Source organism: Sapajus apella, unplaced genomic scaffold (assembly GCF_009761245.1).
Source record: "Sapajus apella isolate SASKATOON/1434 unplaced genomic scaffold, GSC_monkey_1.0 scaffold49, whole genome shotgun sequence".
NCBI classification, from domain to species: domain Eukaryota; kingdom Metazoa; phylum Chordata; class Mammalia; order Primates; family Cebidae; genus Sapajus; species Sapajus apella.
This window is the reverse complement of record NW_022436989.1, coordinates 6,784,733-6,811,564: the sequence shown is the minus strand read 5'-3', so window position 1 is coordinate 6,811,564 and position 26,832 is coordinate 6,784,733. Positions and strand designations below refer to the sequence as shown.

At 37.9% G+C, this 26,832-nt stretch overlaps 1 protein-coding gene across 1 annotated transcript in view; it reads left to right on the top strand.

The window, feature by feature from the left end:
• Positions 1-26,832, top strand: part of KMO (kynurenine 3-monooxygenase) — a 48,418-nt gene that overhangs the window by 5,415 nt on the left and 16,171 nt on the right. Inside the window, 7 exon segments of the mRNA XM_032242234.1 lie at positions 9,333-9,402; positions 10,203-10,300; positions 11,480-11,569; positions 16,565-16,613; positions 21,284-21,371; positions 22,801-22,966; positions 25,466-25,537. Coding sequence (XP_032098125.1) covers positions 9,333-9,402; positions 10,203-10,300; positions 11,480-11,569; positions 16,565-16,613; positions 21,284-21,371; positions 22,801-22,966; positions 25,466-25,537 — 633 coding nt within the window.

The following is a 26,832-nucleotide window of genomic DNA, read 5'->3' as shown; positions in this document are numbered from 1 at the left end:
CCTCAAAAAAAAAAAAAAAAAAAAAAAAAAGAAGGTCCAGGAGCCAACAGGGCAGATAGAAAGAGGGTGGGGAGCTCAGGATTTGCTAGTGTTTCAATCCCTTTTATTCAAAATCACCCTTTGGTGGGCCATTTCATTAGTGAGATTTTATCAAAAGAAATGTGTATGCGTCATACAATCGTCTGTAATGCTAAAGAATTAAAATAACTTGAATATCCAAATATAAGCACATTGCATACAATAAAATGTAATGCAAGTATTAAATATTTTTACTTTAGACATCGTTTGACATGGCAATGTATTTAGAGTATACTTTTCAGTTTTTGAAAGAAATTATGAAAGAAAATATACAAGCTGTTACCATTTTGAAAAGAAATACCATACATTTTATATACATAGAAAATGCTAATATTGGTTGCCATTGGTGGTAAGGTTGTAAGATATTACTTTTTTCCTCACATTTATCTGTATTTTCTAATTCATTAAAACCTTTGGGTTCTTACTATGTGTCAGGTATTGTAGTTTATATCAGAGATCTATAGATCGACAAAATATAAGCCATACAAATATTATTCCTCTCTGGGCATTTACTGCCTGGTGGTAGTCAGACGAGACTATAAATAAGTAATTCCATGCATTTGAGACATTAAAACACATCTGTACATGTATATAATTACAGAAGAAAAGGCAAACAAGTTTTTGGAGGAGTAGCGGTACCAGGAAAAACTACGCTGCAGATATGAGCCTTAAAGGAAGGGTAGACATTTTCCAAAAACTGAATATAAGACAGGGAAGGATAGTATTCAAAGGCATGGAAGAATAAAAATGCATGGCATACTCAGAAAACATATAGTATATTTAGTATGCCTGTTACAGATAATGCATGAGAATAGCGAATGATGAGCTAGAGAAAGAGGTTGGGATCACATGTAAGAATCTATTATGTCATCTTGAAAATTTGGAATTTTATCCTGAAAAGATGATAGCTAATAAACAACATTAAGACAAAAATATATCATTCAGCGTTTGATTTAGAAGATAATTAGCAGTTGGGTGTGACGGCTCATGCCTATAATCCCAGCACTTTGGGAGGCTGAGGCAGAAAGATCACATGAGCCCAGGAGTTTGAGACCAAACTTGGCAAACATAGCAAGACTCTGTCTCTACAAAAATTTAAAAATTAGCCAGGTATAGTGGCACACCTGTAATTACAGCTACTTGGGAGACCAAGGTAGGAGGATCACCTGAGCCTAGGAATTCAAGTTTGCAGTGAACTATGATCTCAGCCTTGTATGCCTGCCTGGGTGACAGAGCACCACCCTCTCTAAAAAGAAAAGAAAAGATCACTAGTTCTAGGGCAGAGTACAGAATGAATGCATAAAGACTTGGGCAAGAGTCATTAGAAAACTGTTGCAGTAGCCTGGTGAAAGGTAATGAGGACCCCATGTAAGGACAGAGCTATACATAGCAGAAGACCTGTTGTGAGAGAGACTAAAGAGGAAGAATCAATAGAACGCATTGCCGAATTTTATGCATATGGGGGGGGTGTTAAATATTCACCGAGCTATCCTGGTTGGGTGAATTAATGAGTACAATTGCAATTCTCTAAGATATGAAATATATAAGGAGGAAGAAAGTTTATGGAATACAGAATACAGAAGAAAGACAGTGAGAGGGTTGAGGAATGGGAATAAGTTCAATATTAGCTATGTTGAGAGGGAGATACCTATAGCAGATTCAGTAGTCATAGATGAAGTTCAGAACAAAGATCTAGACTGGAGAAAAAGTCACAAATTTTCTTAAGAGAACTCATGGAATGTAGGACATTCACCTTCTCATAAGAGGGAAAATCAGGACCACTGCTTGGCTTTAGAGACTAATTCCAGATGACACAGATCTGAGAACTCAGGGTAAGGATTAAATAGTAAAACAATATTTGGTATAACATATGCAATTATGGCAGATGTAATAGTTACTAACAAAGTATGAAGACACTGATGTGCTTATTGCATGTAAGTAGAGTTAACAGTCTGATTCTTCTCATTGCTTTGATTTGCCCAAAGATCAAATTCTTGAGACACCATATTATAGTTCCATGACCAAATACGGATTTCAAAAAATATTAGCAAACTTTTTAAAAGTAGATAGATGGCAAACTCAGAAACATTCCTGATTCTTAAGGATTAGGAAAGGTGTTATATGCTTCATTAGGTCAAAAGTAGTTGGCACGTGTTTAATATTGCATTAGCAGATTAATTTAAAAGACGTTATATAAAGAGGCATAAAATGTACGGAATTTTTATAATCCTGTTCCCTCTTCCTAATAGGATCATATTTTTTTTCTTTCCTTCTTTCTTTTTTTTTTTTTTTTTGATGCTTATCAGTTCAATTAAAGATTCAAGAGTCAACATCTATAAATTTAAATGGTTTACAGTTTTCTCACGATCACTGGATAGTTGAACAATTGCTGCTAGAAGGGTCACATGGGAACTCACAGGAAATGCAGCAATGGAAGACATGAGACGCATACCTCAACATTTAGAGAAAGGAAATTTTCAAATAATATTTTTAAGTGGTACGTTAGGCATCCCTATAATGGACTGAGATGGAGTCCAAAGCACATGACCTGTAAATAAGGAAGTATGAAGAGACAGAAAAAGAAAGTGCAGAAGCGAGAGAATGATAAATTGGGTAAATCCATAATTATGTAAGCAAGGAATCTCCTCAGAGTCTTGCACACACAAACAGGCTAGGCTGGTTGTTCATAAAATGTTTAATTTGCAAAATTGTTTTGTGAGCAAACATCTCACTGTTGCGGACCTTTGGTGCTTCAAAACAAATACAGAAACTTTCATAATTGTTCATGTTTTTACAGGGAAATGTCCTGTCTCTATTAAGGCTTAAACCTCAGAACCAGAATCAATCTGTTTTATTTCTCCCGGCCGTCTAACCCTGCCCAGTTTCTTCTCTCCTGTACCTCCTTCGCTATTTATGCCCAGGAACCCAGCTGTGCCTTAACCAAGAGTTTGTGGTGAGCTTAGTGTGCTTTACACACCATATTTTCCTTTCCATTTATATATTTCTGTCTTAGTTCTTCTTGCCAGCATCACAACTCAAGATGGCACTGACAGTTATTCCTAATTAAGCACTTTATACAGAAAGTGAGAAGGGGAAAGAAAATCAGTCTGGAAGCTATGTTGTTAGCCACGCACGTTACTACCCGTTCCAGCTGAACTGACATAACACCTACCGATATATTTTTTTCTTTAAATTCGTTTGAACCTCGGTTACACAGAATTGGGATCATCTTTATACGAGCTTTATTTCATTACACACTATTATGACTGGTCTTAGAGAAGACACTTTTACTTCCTTGTTTGTTTATTAATAATAAGCAGCCATGAATCTACTATTCAACACAAGAAGTGATAGATTGCCAGTGACTTCACCCTCTGTCCTTCTCCCCTACCCATTAGAAGCATTATGCTGAATCCTGTTTACCACTCCCTTGCTTTTTTACATATATAATTTTATCATGTATTATTTACATATTTATATTATATATACATGTACATATAAATACTACCTACATATTTCAAAAATTATATATTTGCATATATCTATAGTTTAGTCCTGATTGTTTTTATTTTGTGTCATGCAGGATAAAATCATCTGAGTCTTATTTTTTCACTTACGGTTAATGTAGTCATATAATATTTCATGGTGTGAATATACCATAATGTATTCATTCATTCCTTTCTGATAGTCATTTGGGCTATTCCCAGTTTTTTTGTTTGTCTATTTTAGTTACGAAAGGCACTACGCTGAACAGCCTGGCACATGCCACCTGGTGTACATAGAGCAAGATTTTCTCTTGTGTATATGCCTTTAAGAGGAATTGTTGGTTTGTTCAGTATGTAAATATTTTACTCGACAAGATACATACAAGCAATGCGTAAGAGATCCCATTCGGCCTCATCCTCTCTAGCACTTAATATTTTCATGAACCTAAGTTAGATTTAATCTTATTGTGCCCACGCTACCCGAGGTCCCTTCTTCTCTAGTAAAAACCATTAATATATGTTCAATTGGCAAACACTTAAGTGTCGGGAAGGTGTGTATTGGCACCTGCCAACCTTAGAAGGATGGAGGCAGAATCTCCACCCTGGTCGGCCCTCCTCTGAGATCCTGAAATCAATTTTCATCAAAGAAAAGGAACATAACAAACCAATACAACCAGGCCATGGGCCCCACCTTGGTTTGGAGCTGACCCTATTCCAACACAGTCACTGAGAGCTTTATTTGTAGCGTTATATATTGTAGCTCTTTTACTGTGGTTGAATTTTTAGGAGATGGATGAGTGGATTTCTTGCTTCTAAATCCCAGTTTCTCAGCTTTTAGGCCATTTCACTACATTATATTTGCACTGATCACTTGTTATTTAGATTGTAGCCTTCATGTCCTACTTGCCTTTCTCCCTACCTGTTTTCTCAGTAAGAGAGACTCATTTATATTAGGTTTATGCAAAAGTAATTGCGATTAATGGTAAAAACTGCAATTACTTTTGTACCAACCTAATGAATGAACTTCCTGTGGCTTCATTCCAACTCTCCTGACCCTGTTGTCTTTTGTGATAATTGACTTCCTAAAACAAAGAAGCAGAAGCTTCGGGACAGTTAAGGACTATGCTTAAAAATGGCTCAAGGGTAACTTCTACTGCATCTTTTTTTTTTCGTCAAAGCTCTCACAGGTCCTTCTAGATTTAAGAGATTGTGGAAATAAACCCCATGTGTTGATGAAGGAGTGTCAAGATCACACTGGAGAAGAGCATGTAGGATAAGGGGTATCAACGTGACCATCTTTGAAAAATACAATTTGCCACATTCGTCAAGGCAAAATTAATTTCTTTCATGTGTGTTGTCTAGGACTTCATTTCTTCTTTTTGTTTTTTACATTAATTTTCACCTGTGATCCCAGGGCTATTTTGCAAGGGGTCTGTGAAATAACATGCATACAAAACTTTGAGTAAATAGGGTAAAATTATATTACTTAAACACATAATTATTTTTAAAGTATATGTAGATGATTTGTGATTAAATTTATTATATATTTTTAAACAATCCATGTTAGAAATTCAAAGAATATAAAAGAATCTGCAAATTTTTGTCTCTTTTTACTAAATAGGGTGTTTATTGGGCACAAGGACTTATCTTGGTAATCTTTGAGTCCCTAAAATTTAGCAGATTAAGTTATATTTAGTAGGCACCCAATAAATTTTGGCTTTGCTCGGTTACAAACTTTACTTAAAAATTTAATCTCTACTATTATTTATACACTCAACAAATATATATGAAGCACTTACTATGTTACAAAAGCAATGGTAGATGCTAGGAATAAAATAGTGAGCAAAACCTGTTGACAGCTTAGAAGGATAGACAGATATTGATTCCTGAATCACTCTAAAGATGTAAACTTTCCACTGTTGTAAGCTCTTTGTATTAGTTCGCTAGGCTTGCCAAAATACATGACCACAAACTGGGTAGCTCAAGAAACAGAAATGTATTGTCTCACAGTTCTGGTGCTAAATGTCCAAAATCAAGGTGTCGGCAGAGTTGGTTCCTTCAGAGAACTGTGAGGGAAAGATCTGTTTCAGGTCCCTCTCCGTGGCTTGTAGATGAAAGGCTTCTCTCTGTGTCTCTTCACATCATCTTTCCTCAGTGCATGTCTGATTCCCCTTTGTAAAAAGACATCAGTCATACTGGACTAAGGACTACCCTAATGATATCATCTTAACTTGATTACCTACATTAAGATCCTATCTCCAAATAAGGTCACATTTTGCAGTACTGAGGGTTAGGACTTGAACATAAAAAGTTGGCAGGATGCAATTTACCTCAAAGATAAAGTTCAAAGCACTGCGAGAACTCCTAATTGTGGTATTTGAGGTAGGGTAGCCCAGGAAGTCTTTTTTTAGGGAGTGAAGCTGAGTGGAGACCTGGAGACTGAATGAAAGTTTACGATGTAAAGAGGAAAGTTAGCATTTCTGGCCATGGATAGGATACGTGTTAAACCCCTCATTGAGGAACAGCATGGTGAATACAATGTCTAAAAGAAGGCTAGCAAGGCTGGGGCAGAAGGTGACATGATCAGATTTGTATATTTTAAAATGTGGTGAAAATCTGAGGCCTATGGTATGTCATTTTTTTAAATTTTTTTTTCCAGAGAGGATTTGTTTGTTTCTCTTGGGTGGCTGTGATTACCAGCAATCAAAAATTAATGCAATCTGATCAGGACTCGAGATGATTTCCAGACAGGCCCTTGGACCATTGGTTTCCTTCCAGTTTGCCCTTCTCCTGAGATGTACCTATTTAGGGTCCCAATCTAAAACCTAAGGGGTCTATCAGAGCTGCCCTCATGAACAAGGGATGTGGGAGTGTCCCAGACTCCAAATTTTATACTTCTAGCTTTAAGAGTCTGTCAAAAATTCTTCTGAAGTCCTCAGCCTCTCTTGCATTCAGTAGGTGCCTGTAGGCATGGCTCTAAATGCCAGGTTCATCTCTCTGCATTTACTTTTCCTCTCAGCAGTGGTATTAGTTCAAATGACCTATTACACCATCACCTCAAATGATTGATAAATTGGAAAGAGGCAAGATGAATGCTGGTAAAATATACAGAAAATTTGACATTAGTTAAACATAATGATTCCAATAACTAGAGGAAGAAAGGTGGAAATGAAAAGAGAGGGGTAGATGGAAAAGCATTGTAAGGTAGAATTGCAGAACTGGGAATGGAGTATCAAGGAGAGATGGTGACTCCTAGCTTTCTAGTTTGAGCAATTGGATGGATGGCATATCATTCACTTACATAGGAAATATTTGGAGAGAATTGATGAGATGGGAGGCGACAATCACCAGTTTGAATTCAGATCTGTTGATTTTGAGGTGCTTTGAGACATACAAGAAGCTATATCACTTAAACACTTGTATGCATGAGCTTGAAAAACAGATCTGGACAGGAGAGATAAATTTTCACATTATCATGGATGGAGAAGACAGACTTGGATGGAGAGTTGAGAAACTCTAATATTTGTCTGTCTTTGCAATGGTGAAAGAGGGAAAGTGGGACTGGCCAGAGATGTATGAAGAAAACCAGAGGCCGGGCTCAGTGGCTCAAGCCTGTAATCTCAGCACTTTGGGAGGCCGAGGCGGGTGGATCACGAGGTCAAGAGATCGAGACCATCCTGGTCTACATGGTGAAACCCCATCTCTACTAAAAATACAAAACATTAGCTGGGCATGGTGGCGCGTGCCTGTAATCCCAGCTACTCAGGAGGCTGAGACAGGAGAATTGCCTGAACCCAGGAGGCAGAGGTTGCGGTGAGCCGAGATCGTGCCATTGCACTCCAGCCTGGGTAACAAGAGCGAAACTCCGTCTCAAAAAAAAAAAAAGAAAACCAGAAAATGTGAGAAGGTTAATGCTTCCAGAAGATCTAGTTAACAGTATGGACTACTGTTGAAAATTCAAGCATGATAATTATATACAGAAGACTTTACCAAAAGCAAGTTGCTAGTGAGGTGAGGTAGTAAACTACCACAACCTATATAAAGCTACTGGGAGAGCAACACTAAAAGCTTTAAGAAGACAATAAACCAGAAAACATTCTTTGTGATCTCAGAATAGGCAAAGATCTCTTGAAGAAGACATTTGTGATTGCATTAAAAATAAAATGACAATTACTAATTGCATGAATAATAAAATTGAAGATTGATGAATATGGCCACATTAAAATGAACAGCTTCTCATCCTCAAAATAGGCTATACCATTTAAGAAACAAGGTACAAAATGGAATAAGGTATTTTTAATGTTTAAAAATGACGAAGACTCTATACTCAGACTCTGTGAATAAAAAAGAAAAAGCAAAAGAGAAAAAAAGATAGACAACCCAATAGAAAATGAGCAAAAGACCTGAACAGACACTTGGAAAAAGAGGAGATCCAAATGGCCAATCAACATATGAAAAAGTGCTCACTGCACTCCAGCTTGGGTGACAGACTGAGACTTTGTCTCAAAAAAACAAAAAACAGTGTTCAACTTCTTTAGTAATTAAGCATATGCAAATTAAAACCATATTCCTCTTTGATTTACCAGTTCCTACCCTCTTACTCCACAATAATAAAAAGTTTGAGAACATCAAGTGCTGGCAAAGATGAATTCTCAGAAGCTGTTGGTGGGAAAACACATTAGTACAAAATTTTTAAACAGTTTGGCATCATAAAAGTGAAGGTACATAAAATTTTGACCAGATATTCCACTCCATGTGTAGAAATGGAATTTAAAAAAAACAGATATTCCACTCCATATGTAGAAATGGAATTTAAAAAAAACAATCAGAATTCCTGCACAAAAAGTGTTCTTTGAAGCATTGTTTACATATTCCCAGACGAGAAACAATTCAAATGTCCTTTGACAGTAGGATGGATAATCTGACCTTTCATTTAATGACGAATCATACAGTATTAAAAAATGGATGGCCTGAAGTTTACATATAATCATATAAATGAACCCCTTAATGCTGTCTTAAAGAAGCAAGATGAAAAAACAAGCAAGCAAGCAAGCAAACAAACAAAAAACACACAGAGAGAATGTGATTCTAACGACAGTGTTCAAAAATGGGTAAATGGCTGGGCACAGTGGCTCATGCCTATAGCTCTAGCACTTTGAGAGGCCAAGGTGAAATGGTCACTTGAACCCAGGAGTTTGAGACCAGCCTGGGTAACATAATGAGACCCCTATCTCTACAAAAAACTTAAAACTTTTTAACGAGTAAAATTAAAGTATATTGCTTAGAAATATGTACACTTAAGTGATAAAACTATAAAAAAGCAAGAATAGGTTATCACAAAAGTCAGAATAATGTTTACCTCTATGTGTGAGGGGACTGTAATTGGGAAGGAGGTGAGGTGAGGGGAGTTTTGGGGGTATGACATTGTTCTACTTTTTGACCAGAGTAGTGGCTATAAGGGTTATAAGGTTATAAAGAATTGCTTTCTAATTATTTTGTAAGATATATACGTTTTATGTTCTTCCTGTTTGAAAATTATCTCACTATAAAAAAGTAAAAAAAAAACAAAACTACTTCTAAAATTATATTACTTTATCCTGAATTAATTTTGCTATTTCTTCTACTGATACTTTTCAGCAGAAATTGATTAAATCAATGTGACAAATGAAGCTAGTAAAATGTAGCCACACACGTTTTATTTTGCTGCTAAAAATTCCCTATATTTGTGGAATCAGACAAAGATTTAAATTTTTTTTTTTTAATTTCTAGGTTGGCTCATTACAAGCATGCTTTCTTGCAAAGAGGAATTTCCAGATTGATGTATATGAAGCTAGGGAAGGTACATCCATGGTGAAAATTGTGTGATGAAGGCTGGGCGTGGTGGCTCCCAGCATTTTGGGAGGCCAGGGCAGGTGGATTGCTTGAGGCCAGGAGTTTGAGACCAGCCTGGGAAATATGGCAAAACCCTGTCTCTACAAAAAATACAAAAATTAGCCTGGTGTGGTGAATGTGCTCCTCTAGTCCCAGCTACTGGGGAGGCTGAGGTAGGAAAATTGCTTGAACCCAGGAGGCAGAGGTTGCAGTGAGCTGAGATCATGCTACTGCACTCCAGCCTGGGTGAAAGAGTGAGACTCTATTAAAAAAAAAAGGAAGGAGAGACAGAGAAAGAGAGAAAAGAAAGAAAGAAAGCACAAGAAAGAAAGAAACAGAGAGAGAGAAAGAAAGAGAGAGAGAGAAAGGAGGAAAGGAGGAAGGGATGGAGGGAGGGAGAGAAATAGAGAAAGAAAGAAGGAAAGAAAGAAAGGAAAAAGAGAGAGGGGGAGGGAGGGAGAAGGAAGGAAGGAAGGAAGGGAGGATTGCAGGATGTGGTTCTAATTCTTTGACCTATTTTTCTTTAGATTTTCTGAACTTAAACAGTCTATTTAATAAAACAATTTTTTAAAAAAACATTTTTTAAAAAAACATCTATCTCAATTTAATTTAATATAAATGTACTGCTATTAGCATTTTCTTTAGAAGAGTTACGAAGGTCTTTAATTTGGTTCTGAATGAAAAATTGTTCAGGTGCAGTAATTTTGCTCATCCTGGACTAGGATATAAAGTTGTGTGTAACATGGAGTTCTGCTTCCAATGTCTCAGATATTCGAGTGGCTAACTTCACACGTGGAAGAAGCATTAACTTAGCCCTTTCTCACAGAGGACGACAAGCCTTGAAAGCCATTGGCCTGGAAGATCAGGTACCGAATGTATTTTTTTAATAGAAGATAATACCTGGTATTTTTCAACAATTGCTTGGATTTCACTTCATCCTGGCTTAAAAAGTACCATTTAATGCCAAGAATCTCTGCATGAAACTCATTCGACTAAAGCTTTTAAAATTCAAAACTTGTTGGCAAGAGGGCAAACATTGGATGCTAGAGGCACCCGAGGGGGGTCCTGCAACCCATGATTGCTTCTAATATTGGGTTCTCAACAGGACAGTGCATCACTGCCTGTTTAAAGTGAGAGTCGAGGTGGCATCCAGGATAAGAGGAGCCAAATTCCTTTTTTTTTTAATCACACAGACCCATAATCTCTTACCCACAATTCTGTACTCCAAAAAAAACCTCTGAAAATAGAAGGCTTCTCATCATCCATTGAGTAGCAAAATCTGACCTGACAGGAGATACTTCAGTCTTTCAAAAATCTCATTTAGCATAAATATGTTTTGCTATAAATTTTGTGTTTGATTATGGGGTGGGTTTGGGAGATAGCCAACATATATGTACTACACTACTTTCTAAAATTGAAAATTTCTGAATTCTGAAACCATCGAGCCCCATGGGTTTGGCTAAACAATGGTGGGCCTATAGTAGATTTTCATCATATGAGCTTAATGTTGTAGAACTTCTCACTGTCTACATGTAGCTTGGTAATATAAACAAACATGTCAGATGTATTTTTCTCGATACTGTTTTCAGTGACAATGTGTCTTTGAGCTGTTAATACAAGTAAATGTGAGTGCTATTTGCATTCTTATTATTTCCTCCCAGATAGCAGCAGCCATGTGTAAGAAAACACTCTACACTGAATGGCAGGAGCCCCAGGTTTTACTCATAATATGCCTTTTTGTCATGATGACAAAATCACTTAACCTCTCTAACACCAAATCACTTTCCTTGATCTGTGATATTTGATTTAGATCAGATAAATTTTAAGCCAGTTCTAAGATCTAAGATTTAAAAAACAAAAAACTGAAAGCTTCAGGATCACCATTTTCATTGAAGGAGTTTCTACCATGTTGGGCTTCTATCGTTCTCACAATTTAAAAAAATTTTTTGAAAATATGTGAAATTACATTTAAAAATCAATTTGTATCTTTCTTGTATAATGCCATGTTACTGTCATTGAAGTCAACATTTCTGGTTTCATTTCAGATTGTATCCCAAGGTATTCCCATGAGAGCAAGAATGATTCACTCTCTTTCAGGAAAAAAGTCTGCAATTCCCTATGGGACAAAGACTCAGGTAGGTTTACCCTGGTGATCATTGCTTGTGCATTGATTGTAACTAAGTCAACATCTGAAACTTGCCTCTTGCCTGATGGCCCCTCCCTCTCCAGCCCTATCTCTGACATTGCTTGGCTCAGTCTAGACCCCAGGAATAAATACTAGTTAGCAAGTTTATTCAGAGGAGATGCTCGAAAGAAGGCCCAGCCAAGAATAAACATTCAAAAAGAATTAGCTGTTACTGTTCTTAGTGTACAGTTTCTTGCCTTTGTGCCGCCCCACTACCAGGGACATCCTTTCCCTCTTTTCTCCTTTTCAATTAGATACCAATGACTACCTTATTTGTCATCAAGCACAACATGCAAGAACAATCTAGAGGGTTTCATGATGTTATTGCCCTTCCCTCACTCACCCTGTTGCTCAAAACTGGGCTTATAATAGAATGTAGAGAATGATCTAGAAATGCTTACAGTACTACATGATTTCTAAAACAACAGAGGCCAGATGAAGACAGAGAGTTTACCAAAGGCGAATCATTATCCTGCTTTGTGCTCTCCTTATCTTTCACATAGTAACACACAGAACAAGGAGAAATATGTATTTTATCTAATTATACCTTCTGATTCTGTTTCTTGAGACAGAATGAATGCATCAAACACCCATCCACAGGAGAAAAACTCTAACTTGCTTTATTTTTATCCAGCCATGCCTCCTTTCATTAAGTGCAGAGTCTGAGTGAGATTCATATCCAAGTCTCTGACCCTCAGCAGAGCTCCGATTGGAGGTAGACCTGTGCTTCTCAAGCTCACATGGAATCTTGTGAAAATGCAGTCTGACTCAGTAGGAATGGGGTGGAGGCAGAGGTTCTGTGTTTCTAACAAGCTCCCAGGTGCTGGTTCATGAATCACACTTTGGGTAGCAAGAGATAAAGCACATATGTTCATGGGAACACGATCTTCGTGGCTCTTGGGATGATCAGTGTGGCTGAAAGTAAAACATTCCATCCACTCAGGGCTTTGGGAGTCAGGGCAAGCTCAACACTTTCTATTTAATGACTTTTTAAAAATAATAACCTGCTTATTTTGGCCTTATAAAAACACAGGTACAGAGTCTTAATACATGAGCCTGGTAGGGGGAAGAAATACTAGAGTCACCTTCAGTGGGAAAAACATTTTCAGATAATTAACATGTCATTTAAATTGGCCCCCAATTGAGCTAGGTGCTATAGGAAAGACAAAAGAATTGTCTCTCCTCAGCAGACAAGTAAGATTTGCATAACCAAGTCAAATATAAGCTGTCCATATTAAATGTGTCACTCCAGTAACCAATAATTGCCCCTCTTGCATGCCATGCCCTGAGCAAGTTGCTGAGCGTAAAAGAAGTGCTTGTAGCCCAGGAGGGATGGACAGTGATCAGATTCATGGGAAAAAACCTTGGGTGAGTGATGGCTCAGACAAGGAAATCTAAAGTGGCTCAGAGAGGGAGAAAAGTTTTAGTTTTCAGGGAAGACTTCCCAGAGAAAGTGAGATTGGAAACCAACATTTTGTTTAAATCTTAAATTGGCAGCAAAATAGTTGTCCCAATCAAATGGGGATGTATCTATGGAAGGAAATTGGATGAGATCCGATATCTAAGAAATGTACATTTTTAAGTGCCAAGTGTGTATTGGATGAGAAAACTTGTAAATACACTTTAGCATGACAGAATCTTACAGTGATTCATTGAATCCACCCACCATGGTTTACAGATGAGGAAACAGGCTGCATGACTTACATGAGGGTAATGCTGAGGAAGAGTAAGTCAGGTTTCATCACCGGAGCACGGCCCTTACACGTGGTACAGGAGCCCGGGGGCTACTGCTCAGATGCATTTACTTCTTTCGCTAAGTTGAGAGTAAAATCAACTTAATCATCTCACTGTTCACTTGTATTAACAAGGGATGTACTGAGGAAGGCCAAGTCATCACCGCCATCCCCGCTTCAGAGGCTGAACCAGTAACACGTATCCGTAGATAAGATAGTCTTCAAATATCAGAAAAGCTAAATGAGGAGATAGATTTGGGCCTGACACCATCACCCTCACCACTGTGTCTGTCTGTGTGTGTGTGTGTGTGTGTGTATGTGTGTGTGTGTGTGTGTGTGTGTGAGAGAGAGAGAGAGAGAGAGGGTGCATACATTCCTCGAGATAGTGAGTGTTGGTGGAGTTCCCATTTTGTGGCCTTCAATGCATTACAAGGAGGAAATGGCCCCTACCACATAATTCCTGCTACTTCTCAATTCTTAAGAACTGAGTTAATGCTAAATTTACAGGTGCCCTTCATACTTCAGTTTTTCTTTATTGTTACTTTTATGTCTCAGTAAAATACAGGGGCTTCCTTGCTCTTTAAAAAAGACATACAATTGCTTTAACTGGTCAGTTCCACAGCCTTGGAAGCACAAAGCCATTCCCATGACTCCAGGATTTCTCCATATCCCCGGGGAGCCTACCTTCTCTTGGCTTCCTTTGCCTCTTGGTACCCCACTCCTTCTCACCTGGTGTTGGCCACATACCCTGGTGGTCTGGATTTGAAATCTCCTCCTCAAATTCCGACAGACAATACTCACTCAAAAGATGCATGAGTCTGCTGAAGACCTACGGGTCATGAAGAGACCTCCTTGTGCACGGCATGGGCAATGACTTAGAAATGTCTAATCTGCAAATGTTGTCCTCCAAAATCCTTTCTGACTCCCTTCCCTGGCCTCCTCCTTCAGCTGTTTTTTCCTTCTGAACTTTCTCTGATGTGATGTCCAGACTCTTCTTGTCTTGCTGGGTCCTCCCATCTTCTCCCCAAACTGCCCTGGAAACTGTCAAAATATTCTCTAATACACAAAACAGGTCAGAGCTCCCCAATTCTTAATCCTAACCTCCTATGCTCAAAATAGAGAAATGGCTCCCCCTTACTAGAAAACATTCTCATTTGAAGGCATTGAGAATAGAGAAAATAAACATGTTTTTCTAACAAATCTGAGGTAGTCAGTACTACGTATAACTAACGTCCTACAGATCTTCAAAGGATATATCTAATCTTTCTTAGGTCTTACTATTATCTTTTTCGTTAAGATAGAGGCCACTTTATAGCTCTTGACTTGTTTATTCTTATTTATTCTTCATCAGACCAATCTTTTAGAATAAATATTGAAGAAGTATTACTTGATGGGAATGACTCAAACCTTTGGTTGTGATATAATACAGTCCAAAGATATGGAGTAGACTAGAAAGGGACATTCTGGTGCTCCTGCAGGGCTGACATGTCTATTAGTTCCCTGATGAGTGAAGTGGAAAGAACATATTTTCCCCATGTAAATTAATCTTCATAATTTGAGCCAAGCACGGTGGCTCATACCTGTAATCCCAGAACTTTGGGAGGCAGAGGCGGGTGGATTGCTTGAGCCCAGGAGTTGAAAACCAGCCTGGGCAACATGGCAAGACACTGTATCTATTTAAAAAATTAAAAATTAGTTGAGCAGTCCCAGCTACTTGGGAGACTAAGGTGGGAAGATCGCTTAAGCAGGGAGGCTGAGGTTGGAGTAAGCCATGATCATGCCACTACACTCCAGCCTGGGCAACAGAGCAAAACCCTGTCTCAGAAATTTTTTTAAAAATAGAAATTAAAAAACCTTTATAATTTGAATGTTTCCTAACAGACTTTAAATAACAAGCTTGATTTCTGTTGCAATACAGTCTATTAACAACCTAGCTTTGAGGCAGAGAATGAAGATGTTTCAGTTCATTTTAAATTATACAAAGACAGGAAGCCCCTTTTCAGTCATTGCCATTGACCAAGTTATTCTGACACCAAGTACAGATTTGGCTGTTAATATATACTTCTACTTTTGGATGAAGTGAGAATTTATAAATTAGCATATATATATTACATATAAATTAGTATATATGTGTTTATAAATTAGTATGTGTGTATGTGTATATATATACATATATATATCACTTTGACATGTGTGTATATATATATACATATGTATATAAATATATATGTATCTATATACACACATGTCAAATTGATTTTAGTTTACTTTTAAATCAGAAGGAAAAAAGTGGCCGGGCATGGTGGCTCACACCTGTAATCTGAGCACTTTGGGAGGTCAAGGTGGGCTGATATCCTGAGATCAGGAGTTTGAGACCAGTCTGGCCAATGTGGCGAAACCCTGTCTCTACTAAAAATACAAAATTAGTTGGGTGTGGTGGTGTGCACCTGTAATCCCAGCTACTTGGGAGGCTGAGGCAGGAGAATCTCTTGAACCCAGGAGGTGGAGGTTGCAGTGAGCCAAGATAGCACCACTGCACTCCAACCTGGGTAAGGGAGCAAGACTCTGTCTCAAAAAAAAAAAAAGGAAAATAAAGCATTGTAGGCCCTTAGGCACTATGATTCCCTTGCCTCAAGGAAGGGTCAGCTTTGCTGAAATGTCCTATGAAGTCAGAAACAACCAACCCATGTCTCATGCGAAGACTGGTCCTACTCCTACCAACCCTTCATCCCTACCACAACCCACACCCACACCCACACCCACACCCACACACACCGCTTTTACATTGAAATGAAGGCATTCAAAGTTGTCTCTTTGGGGAATGGCAATTTGATTTTAGTGATATTGTCATCACTGAAGTTTTTCTAAGAGCTAAATTTGGAGACCTAAGCTGAAAATATTTGATTATAAAACAAAACTTTCTTGATGAAAATTATATTTTAGCTGCAAGAGAAGAATTTGACTTTTAAAGTATTAAACTTTGAAAAAGTCTAAGTGTAAACTTGGATATTGTATTATATGTATTTGGTTAAAGTGTTTTTTTAAAAAAATAAAAAATAAAAAAACCAAAGGTCACTTAACTAAATGATTACAAAACTAAGCTTGCAACCCTCTGCTAAATAATAAATACATTTTATTGCTGAGTGAATAACTTAAAATTATATTTGTCCATTCACCAGAAACAAACTGTATCTACTCTACTTTTCTTGCAGTATATTCTTTCTATAAGCAGAGAAAATCTAAACAAGGATCTATTGACTGGTAAGTCTAAAGCTTTGATTCACCAGTTGTCATTTTGAGTAAAGCACATGACACTAATCTTAACAGATTTGTTTGCGGCTCCTTTTTACGGGTTATGAAGAGCAAGACTGTACATTACAGAGTCCTTCTTGAAGCTAGGTATGACAGCTCATGCCTGTAATCTCAGCAATCTGGGAGGCTGAAGCCAGGATCTCTTGAGCCCAGGAGTTTGAGACCAGCCTGGGCAACATGGAGAGACCCCATCTCTACAAAAAATAAAAAATTAGCTGGGTGTGGAAGCGTGTGCCTATAATCCCAGCTACTCAAGAGCCTGAGGTGGGAGGATCACTCGAGCCAGGGAGGTCAAGGCTGCAGTGAGACGTGAGCAATGTGATTGTGCCACTGCACTCCAACCTGGGCAACAGAGCAAGACCCTGTCTCAAAAAAAAGAAATAAATAAACAAAGTCCTTCTTGAAAATACCAATTGCCTAAAGTTTTTAGAGACAAGTCCTTGCTGTCGATCGGGCTGGAGTACAGTGCTGTGATCACAGCTCACTGCAACCTCGAACTCCTGTGCTCAACTGTCTTCCCACCTTGGCCACTCGAGTAGCTGGGACTATAGACACATGCTACCACATATGATTAATTTAAAAAAAAATTTTAAAGGCAGAGTCTTGCTATATTGTTCAGGCTGGTCTTGAACTCCTGGCTCAAGTGATTGTCCCACCTCAGATTCCAGAGTAGCTGGAATCACAGGTGCTAACACCCATTGCACTGGCAATTATCTAAATTGAAATCATTTGTTCAACATATACTGCACCCCTATGGTCTCTTAGACACTGAGTGAATGAGTGCTCACTCTGATGAAGAATTCACACTCTAATGGAACGACAGATAAACTCAAACAATTTGTAAAGTGACACAATGAGATTTGCCTTTTAGAGAGATGAAAAGCTATAGTGGGAAGACTGAGAAAGGGTTGCAATCTTCAAGGCATTTCCATAAACTCTGGGTGCAGAAGAAGGACCCAGGAATAAAGCTATAGTAATGTGGTTGGAGAATAGGGTGTAGATTCATGATATTTGTAAGAGAATAAATAGATACAGAAAATTGAAAAAGGGAAAGGCGTAAAACATAACCCTGAACTTTTAAATTTGTGTAACCAAAAAGGCCTACCTATCCATGTAAAAGCCACTGGATTACAAATTAAATATGTAGCTTGCATAGTCAATCCAATCACACCCCATGTAGCCCTTACTAAGTTTAAGCCCAGATTGTAGTAGCTTTTCCTCCCTTCAGCATTTGTATTAAGCAGATTTATTCCCAGCAAAGCATGCTACTCAATATTTCTACTATCTTTAAAATTTGTCCCTTGTGATGGAGTCCAGTAGACTCTGATTTCTGAACAGAGGCTGTACATGATTTATCTTTGTTTCTCCTCAATCCCCTCAATATATCTGCTGAATGGAATTGAATCTAATGGGATTAAACTGGGAGGAGGAGGGCTATGAGGAATTTCACTTTAGTTGATTCATCAGATACAAGAAAGAAAGTTTAGTATTGTTATTAATCTTATTTCTTTAGTTACATTTGTCAGACTGCCTTCTGGATGGGTAGATGGGTGGAGTGGAGCCAGTTTGCTAGGTATATTCAGGTTGATCTCAAGAAAGTAAATGAACCAGCTGGGTGCAGTGGCTCACATCTGCAATCCCCGCACTTTGGGAGGTTGAGGAGGGAGGATGGCTTGAGCCCTCCAGGGTATAGTTGCACCACTGCACTCCAGCCTGGGCCACAGAGCAAGATGTCAACTCTAAAATATCAAAACAAAACAACAACAAGAAAACCCCATACAAAACAGCTTTTACAAAAAGCAGTATAGCAGACCTATGACACCGTCTTTCTGAGACCCTCCCAATTCATCAAGATAAAAATAATAGCAAACATTCATTGAAGCACCAGGCTCTATGTCAAGTGTTTTACATGCATAGATTTGCATAAACCTTCCAACAACTCTATGGAGAGAAATTACTTTTATCTCTGGTGAAATGGAGGCTTAGAAAGCTTGGATCACACTGTTAATAAGTGGTAGAATCTGGATTTGAATTTGAGTTTGTTTATTCCAAAGTCCATGCTTTTCACTATTGATGATTTCTTCCTCCAATATTATATATAAAACATCTGCTAATATGAAGGAGGCTAAAACATGGGAAAGGTACAATCTTGGTGTACACATCAGAAGTTCCCGAATTGTTTTTCATTAGGAGTGCTCTGCGTGGCATGCAACTTCATAAATGCCAAAAATATGTCCATAAAATGAATACTGAATCTCTCGACTCTTCAACTTTGTTAGGCACAGAAAGTTCGTTCTTTCTTTACAAAGTATTGAATGTGGGAGGTTTTCATTCCACATATTTAATCAATTAGAAATGCTCATTTCTCCCTAACTGCAAAACCTCCCTCTGAAAACACTGTCACTACATGATTTCCCTATATCAGCTTTTCACGTGGGATTGTTTCATAGTTCATTCACTATTCTGCAAAATGTCGGTAATTGTTAAGTCAAACAAAACAGACAAAGGATATGTGAACGAATAGGTTTGACAAATCCTGCATCAAACAAGTTTCCAGTCTTTTTTCCTGCAGTACTTCTCAGGGCTTTTATTGTATACTTGGTCTGCATTGTGGATCTTTCAGAGCAGCACAGTGCAACATGTGGCCACAAATACCAGGCACATGTATACTTTTCAAATTTATACTCACCATGATGAAAACAAAAACAAAAAAGAAGCAGGTGGTGTTATTTTTTAATAAGATATTTTAACCTAGGCCAGGTGTGAGGGCTCACATCTGTAATCTCAGCACTCTGGGAGGCCAAGGCGGATGGATCACTAGAGGTCAGGATTTCAAGGCCAGCCTGACCAACATGGTGAAACCCTGTCTCTACTAAAAACACAACAATTAGCTGGGTATGGTGGTGTGCACCTGTAATCCCAGCTACTTGGGAGGCTGAGGCAGGAGAATCACTTGAACCCGAGAGGCAGAGGCTGCAGCAAGCTGAGATGGCACCACTGTACTCCATCTTGGGCAATAAGAGCAAAACTGTCTCTAAATAAATAAATACATTTTAAAAAAGATATTTTAACCTAATACATCCAAAATATTATTATTTCAATATATAATCAATATCAGAAAGTTATTCACTGTCATTCCTTTTAAATGTACTTTTAGTTCTAATTTGCCAAAATCCTGTGCAGGCAACACATCTCAACGTAAGATTGCCACACTTCAAGCATTCAAATGCCACATACAGCTAGACACCAGGACAGCGCAGACCAAGACAGAGTATTCACCATTACTCTGCTGTCTTTGACAAAAGAACAGTTTTTTTAGGGAGTATATCCCAGGACTAAAGTTCTATAAAAAAATTATTTAGGATGTAATACTATACACTTATGTAAAAAATAAAAATAAAAAATTTTAAAGTTTTTTTCACAAACATATGTTATGTTTCTAAAATATATCCTTGGTATATCAGGTCAACTCTGATTACTCCAAAGTTATTTGTTAAATTATTTCTTATACACAGATGAATTTCTTTGGTTTAGGGTCTCTCAGGTTTTGCAAGAAAGCTAAAATCTTCAAACCCCAAATCTAACTGAAACAAAACAGAATAAGGCGAGATTGAGATGAAGAGGAGAGATAAGTGCAGACAGAAATATTGAGTTGGACGGCAGAACTCCTGACTTATTTTTCTCATTTTTTCTAATTCAACATTCTTTTTATTTACTTTCTTTACATACAAAAACCGTACGTAATTAATGTATGCCACTTGATGAGTTTGGTTCTTAACGTTTTCACTTTGTGTGATCTCAGGCATTTTACCTTTGCTTGCAGAATCTTGGTCACTCCCTTTTTAAGATGAAGAACTAAATCATCTCTGAGGTCTATTCCAGCTCCAACACCTGTATTCTAATTTGTACCTTTAAGAACAATAAATAGGCTGTGTTTATTGATGAATACATGAGCATTAATAGGGACAAGATCATATTTTACTGTTGTAACAAGAACATGATTAATAGTTCATAAAATGAAATCCACTCAATTCTCTAGAGCGCTAGCAGGCAAAACAGAAAATTACTAAAATAATTGGGTTAGTTTATTGAGAAGTTTCAAAGCTTCTTACTCATTTTCCCCCTAACTATTCCGGTGTTTGATTTCAAAGAGATTTAAAATCAATAACCTCTATTTGTGACAACTTCAATCAGAAGTCCAGAAAACTAGCTAAAAAGGAGATGTAGAGACGTGCATATATGTGGAAAGGGGTTTGACTGAATATTTCCAATCACAGTAAAGCCTCAGATTACAGGCAACTTTTGAAATATGTGATGCTTGCTTCTTTCCCAGGGTGCTAATAATTACAGCAATGCAAGAGTTTGCACAACGGAATTAGTTGGATATTTTCTTTTTGAGATGAGGGTAATTGATTTTTATTCATCTGTTTTACTATCAAATTATACTGAAATCGTTGCCAAACAGTTATCAAATTATCATTTAAGCGAATTTAGTTTTACACTGTTATGAATAAAATTCTTACCATACTGTTCCCAGAAAATAATTAATATTTCAATTTGATCAAGTGAAATAAGAATTGAAATTTCATTTCCATTTGCCTCTTTCTTCGTTTCCTCAGCTGTTGAGAAATATCCCAACGTGAAAGTACACTTCAACCACAGGCTGTTGAAATGTAACCCAGAGGAAGGAATGATCACAGTGCTTGGGTAACTATGGGTCAGGTTTTGGATTTCAGAGGTGAAAGCTGGGAGTGGAGAATTGTATCTGTAAACTTTGTTCTTCGGCTCTTTGGAAAGAGTTAAAAGATTATTGAAAGGGTAATCCAAATAGTTTCTAGATTCAAAGAATTTTATATTGAAAATAGGGCCCTGATGTCTTCTGAACACTAATGCCAATAATTTCTAATTCTCACCCTTACTTACCTTCCTGCTGCACTCTGTTCCACACTGGTGACTCTAACATGCTTCAAACTCTCTCCTCTCTCAAAACGAGGTGACCTTCCGCTGCTCTCCTCCTGTTCTCTTTTCAGGTGCTATTTCTCTGCCTTTCCTCGGATGATTCTATTTTATCTCAAGTTCGAAGCCTCATATCCTACTCTTGCGATATTCTATGGATCCACAGTCCTGGGTTCAACAACCACCTCTCTTAAATAAACATTCCAGTCCACGCCTCTCTCTTTGTTCTACATCCTTATAGAAGCTCTAATCAATTTATGTCAATTTCTCGTTGAACATCCTTGCGGGAACACCTGGCCATTATCTCAAACACATCTAAAACCTTGATCACCTACTTCTCCCAAATCACATCCCATTCCCGACTTCCCCAGTAACAGTGCCCAGCTAATTAGAATCATTTGTGATGTGTTCTTTCCCCATCCTCTCTCATTAAATCTATAACACTCCCCAGTCTTCCTTACTTCCTATTGGCTTCAGAGTCTTGTCTTTCTCCTTCCAGCTGCAGGACAGTGCTTCTGGCCCTCACCCCTGCACGTGTAATATAAGATGTTGCTATTACCCCATCCCTGTTTTTGGCTCCCTTTGGCATTCTGCCTCTGCTTCAAACTGCCAAGGAAGTTTTCTTAAATTACAACTCTTCATGCATCATTCCCCTAATAGAAAATTTCAGTTTCCCTTTTGCCAGAATAATGTTTTAAAATCTTTTATCTTAACATTCAAGGTTCTTTTCATCTCCTCGTTCCTTTCTCTCCCTACCTTCTATTCTTTTCTTAAGCTTATCTCCTCATACCTCTGCTTAAGTCAAATGTATTGTTCTTAGAAAATCCTGGTCACATCCTTGTGGTTCTTCATACATCCGTTTGCACACTTGAAACACTCTCTCTGTTTTCAAGATTCTCCTCCTACATGCAGAAATCTCAAATCCTGTCATCCATACTTCTGTGGCCTACCATGTCTTCATTAATCAGTATGGTTTTGTGTTATTCTCATAAGCAAACTTATGACTGAGACAAGAGTTTTCATCTAAATGTTGTATCTACTAACTCAAAGCCCAAGTCACACATATAAAAGTGAGATTTCTAAGTTATCTATGGAGCCACTACTTGTCATACCCAGATGCACATCATCATTTTCACCACTAGACATTTTTTTCTTTTGGATGGTTTGTTCTATTTTTCAGATCTGACAAAGTTCCCAAAGATGTCTCCTGTGACCTCATCGTAGGATGTGATGGAGCCTATTCAACTGTCAGATCTTACCTCATGAAGAAGCCTCGCTTTGATTACAGCCAGCGGTACATTCCTCATGGGTACATGGAGTTGACTATTCCACCTAAGAACGGGGATGTAAGTCCACAACCCTCGCACCATGAGTGCAAATGCATATGCTAGTGCAGTGGTTTTCAGCAGCATGTCTTGATTCATTTTGAGGCCTGCCACAAGAACTTTGTGATTAATAATAAATTAGATGCATGGGTATCTTTTTAATAATACAATTCTCACTCCTTTCTTTTTTGATAACCTTTTTTGAGTGAAAAGAAAAGAGAAGGCTGGGCACAGTGGCTCATGCCTCTAATCCCAGAAATTTTGGAGGCCAAGGCAGGAGGATCACTTGAACCCAAGAGTTCAAGACCAGCCTGTCTCTGTAAAAAATGCAAAAATTAGCCAGGATGGTGACATGTGCTTGTGGCCCCAGCTACTCAGGAGGCTCAGGCGGAAGGATTGCTTGAGCCCAGGAGGTCAAGGTTGCAGTGAGCCGAGATCATACCACTGCACTCTATCCTAAGCAATATAGCTCAAACCCGTCTCTACAAAAGGAAGGAAGGAAGGAAGGGAGGGAGGCAGGGAGGGAGGAAAGGAGGGAGCGAGGGAGGGAGAGAGGGAGAGCAGTTACAACCCCCCTACTGGAAAGGGCATTTGAATAATATTTGTCTATGTTCTCTTAAGAGAAAAAAACAGGTTGAGGCTGAATCCTTCAGTATTCTGACAATCCAGTGTTCTTATAACCATGATTAAATCAAATAATAGTTATTAAGTAAAATGACTAGAAAAATGTTGCAAAGAGATTTCTATTGTGTTTTTCTCATTTCCTGGTTCCCACTGTTAAACCATATGGGGCCAGAGGCAAATAAGCAGTATGTAATTTATTATATTGTCATAAGCAAATAAGTATAGGAACTTGTTAAGGAAAACAATGCTAACAGAAACAATAAGGATATTGGCTTATACCGATGGATGTGCAACTAACATTAAATACTTGATTTGCATATAAAGCATACATTTTTAAGATGCTGATTTAATCTCTCCTCTGAAATCCAGACAACTGTAAAATAGTCAATATGGAATAGCATTGTTAAATATCAACAAACTGTATCCACCAGTAATATCCATATTTTAACATTTCATTACCTTTCTATTTCATCCTCACGGTCGAAATGTATTTGCTAATTTTTCAGTGCTTATTTTACTGGTTTTCAGGTAGGTTCTGTTATCATGGCCCAGAATCTGGTAACTCTGGATGATAGGATAACAGAATTCTGTTGAAAAATTGTTCCAGACTGAAGAAGAACTGTGCTCGTAGATTTAAGAAAGCCCCTTTATTATCTAGGTATACATAATAAATAGTAACTATTAATGGTTTTTAAAAATGTCTCCACTCTTTTAAGAACATTTTTTAGACATAGCAATGTTACTCAGACATGGGAACATTTTGACATGGCCCAAAAACAATCTTATGAGACTTTCTCTATTTTTCTTTCTGTTTTTTTCTTTTGTTCTTAATGTAATGCATGCAATACACAGTTGCACTCCTCTGATGGTTGCAGTGGGGGCAAGGGATTGGGTGAGTGGCTTTCTACCACTAGTATTACTATTAAAAAGAAGTAATTGCTTTTCATATGTATTCATCTTGCCTATTCAATTGCGCTGTGAGGTCAAGAGACATGCATGCACTCATTTCTGTGTCTGTGTGTTGGGCTTTCTTTGGGAATCTGAGGCTAAAAAAAAACAAGAAAAGCTCAGTCCCTTCACCTAAGACACAAATAACTATGATACGGTGTAAAAATGTTAGCTCCAAGACTAGGCTGTTTTTTCGGTATTCTTGCTGTGCAAGATACACATTTGTAAAAAATAATACAAATTTGAAATAGTTGGAAAATTGGTTGCATATTTTTATGTCTATAATGTCCCTGGGAACCTTCAAAAATTTGGGTCACTTGGGCCTTTGGATCAATTGATCTACCCACACAATTAATACTTCCTTGGGGCTGTTATTGTATTAATAGTAATCACAAAGGAGTCACTAAAGAGACAAGACTCTTCTCTATTATTTATGTTATAGGAAACAAATGATAAAAAGCTTATTTCTAAACTTTTGGTTTTGGCTCATGAAATTTAAGACCTCCTGTCCAGGATAGGTAAGTTCTGAAAAAAGGCAAAAGGTAAAGTAACTTATACACACACAAAGTAACGTATACACACATACACATCTAGATATGTGCATGTGTGTGTACATAGATACCAGGTATAATTATACCAGGTATAATTCAACATTTGAGAAAATAAGATGCTCTCTCTGTCTTTTTTCATACATGTACACACACATACAAGTATTCTAAAATCGTAAATTACACGTGATATCAAAAACCCACCCAAGATTGAGTTTATAAAGACAGAACACAAAGTATTTTCTAAGGCAACTTCTATTTTATGTGGCAAGAGATGTGCATATCATTGTGCATATGGTACTGTTGTTTAAGTTACTGTAGACACTATTATAAAGCTGAGTCAGTTTTATACATTTACTATATTAATGTACTTATATATCATATATTCTTTTTTCTGCAGTATGCCATGGAACCTAATTATCTGCATATTTGGCCTAGAAATACCTTTATGATGATTGCACTTCCTAACATGGTAGTATAGAATTTTCTATCAACTATAATTTTGCATCTATAATTAATGTTATTACTCACTTTTGTACTTAGAATGTATACACCTAATTGATCTCTTCGTTATTTAATCTATTTAGTGATTACAGCTTTGAAATGTTGGGATTACTGAGAAAAAAAAATCTGAAGGAATTCCAATTATTTACTTTGGAAAGGAGATTTAATTTACATGGATGAATGACAAGAGTTTATGTGTGGTGGCGCCTGTCATCTTCACTAAAGACAGTGTAGGAGGAAATGCACACCTCCCCGCCCCCAGTAAAGCCAAAAAGATTTAGGTTATCTGTTAGGAAGTGATTCAGCCTTTAAGGTCTGCAAGACATTGGAATATGCATTATCAAAACAGAGCATGGGGCTGGGCACAGTGGCTCACACCTATAATCCTAGCATTTTGGGAGGCCAAGGTGGGAGGACTGCTTGAACTCAGGAGTTCAAGACCAGTGTGGCCAACATAGCAACACCTTGCATCTACTGAAAAAACAATTTTGCCAGGTGTGGTGGCACATGCCTGTAGTCCCAACTACTCAGGAGGCTGACATGAGAGGATTGCTTGAACCCTAAGATGGAGCCTGCAGTAAGCCATGATCATCCCATTGCATTCCAGCCTGGACAGCAAAGCAAGACCCTATCTCAAAAAAAAAAAAAAAAAAAAGAGAGAGAGAGAAAGAGAGATCATGGGTTTTCTCTCATTAGACCCTAGAGGCTTTTTTGCTAGATAGATATAGCTGTTTCTTTGGTTGGGATCTTTTTCTTTCTGTTGGTACCTGTCCAGGGGTCCAGGGCCTATTCATACTATCTTAAAAGGAAGAAGAGGAGATGCCAAATCTAACTAACCTATTAGTAATTTAAAGAGTGTAGGCAGGGAGTGCTGGCTCATGCCTGTAATCCCAGCACTTTGGGAGGCCAAGGTGAGTGGATCACCTGAGGTCAGGAGTTCGAGACCAACCTAGCCAACATGGAGAAACTCTGCCTCTACTAAAAACACAAAAAATTAGCCAGGCATAGTGGTGTGCGCCTGTAATCCCAGCTACTCAGGAGGCTGAGGCAGGAGAACCGCTTGAGCCTGGGAGGCGGAGATTGTAGCAAGCCAAGATCATGCCACTGCACTCCAGCCTGGGCAATGGAGGGAGAAGACTCTGCCTCAAAAAAAAAAAAGAAAGAAGAAAAGAAAAAAAAGAGTGTAATATTTGCTGTGTGAAAATGAAGAGTTTACAGTATCGAAGTTGTCCGAATAATCAAAGAAGCTCGGGAGCACCCCTG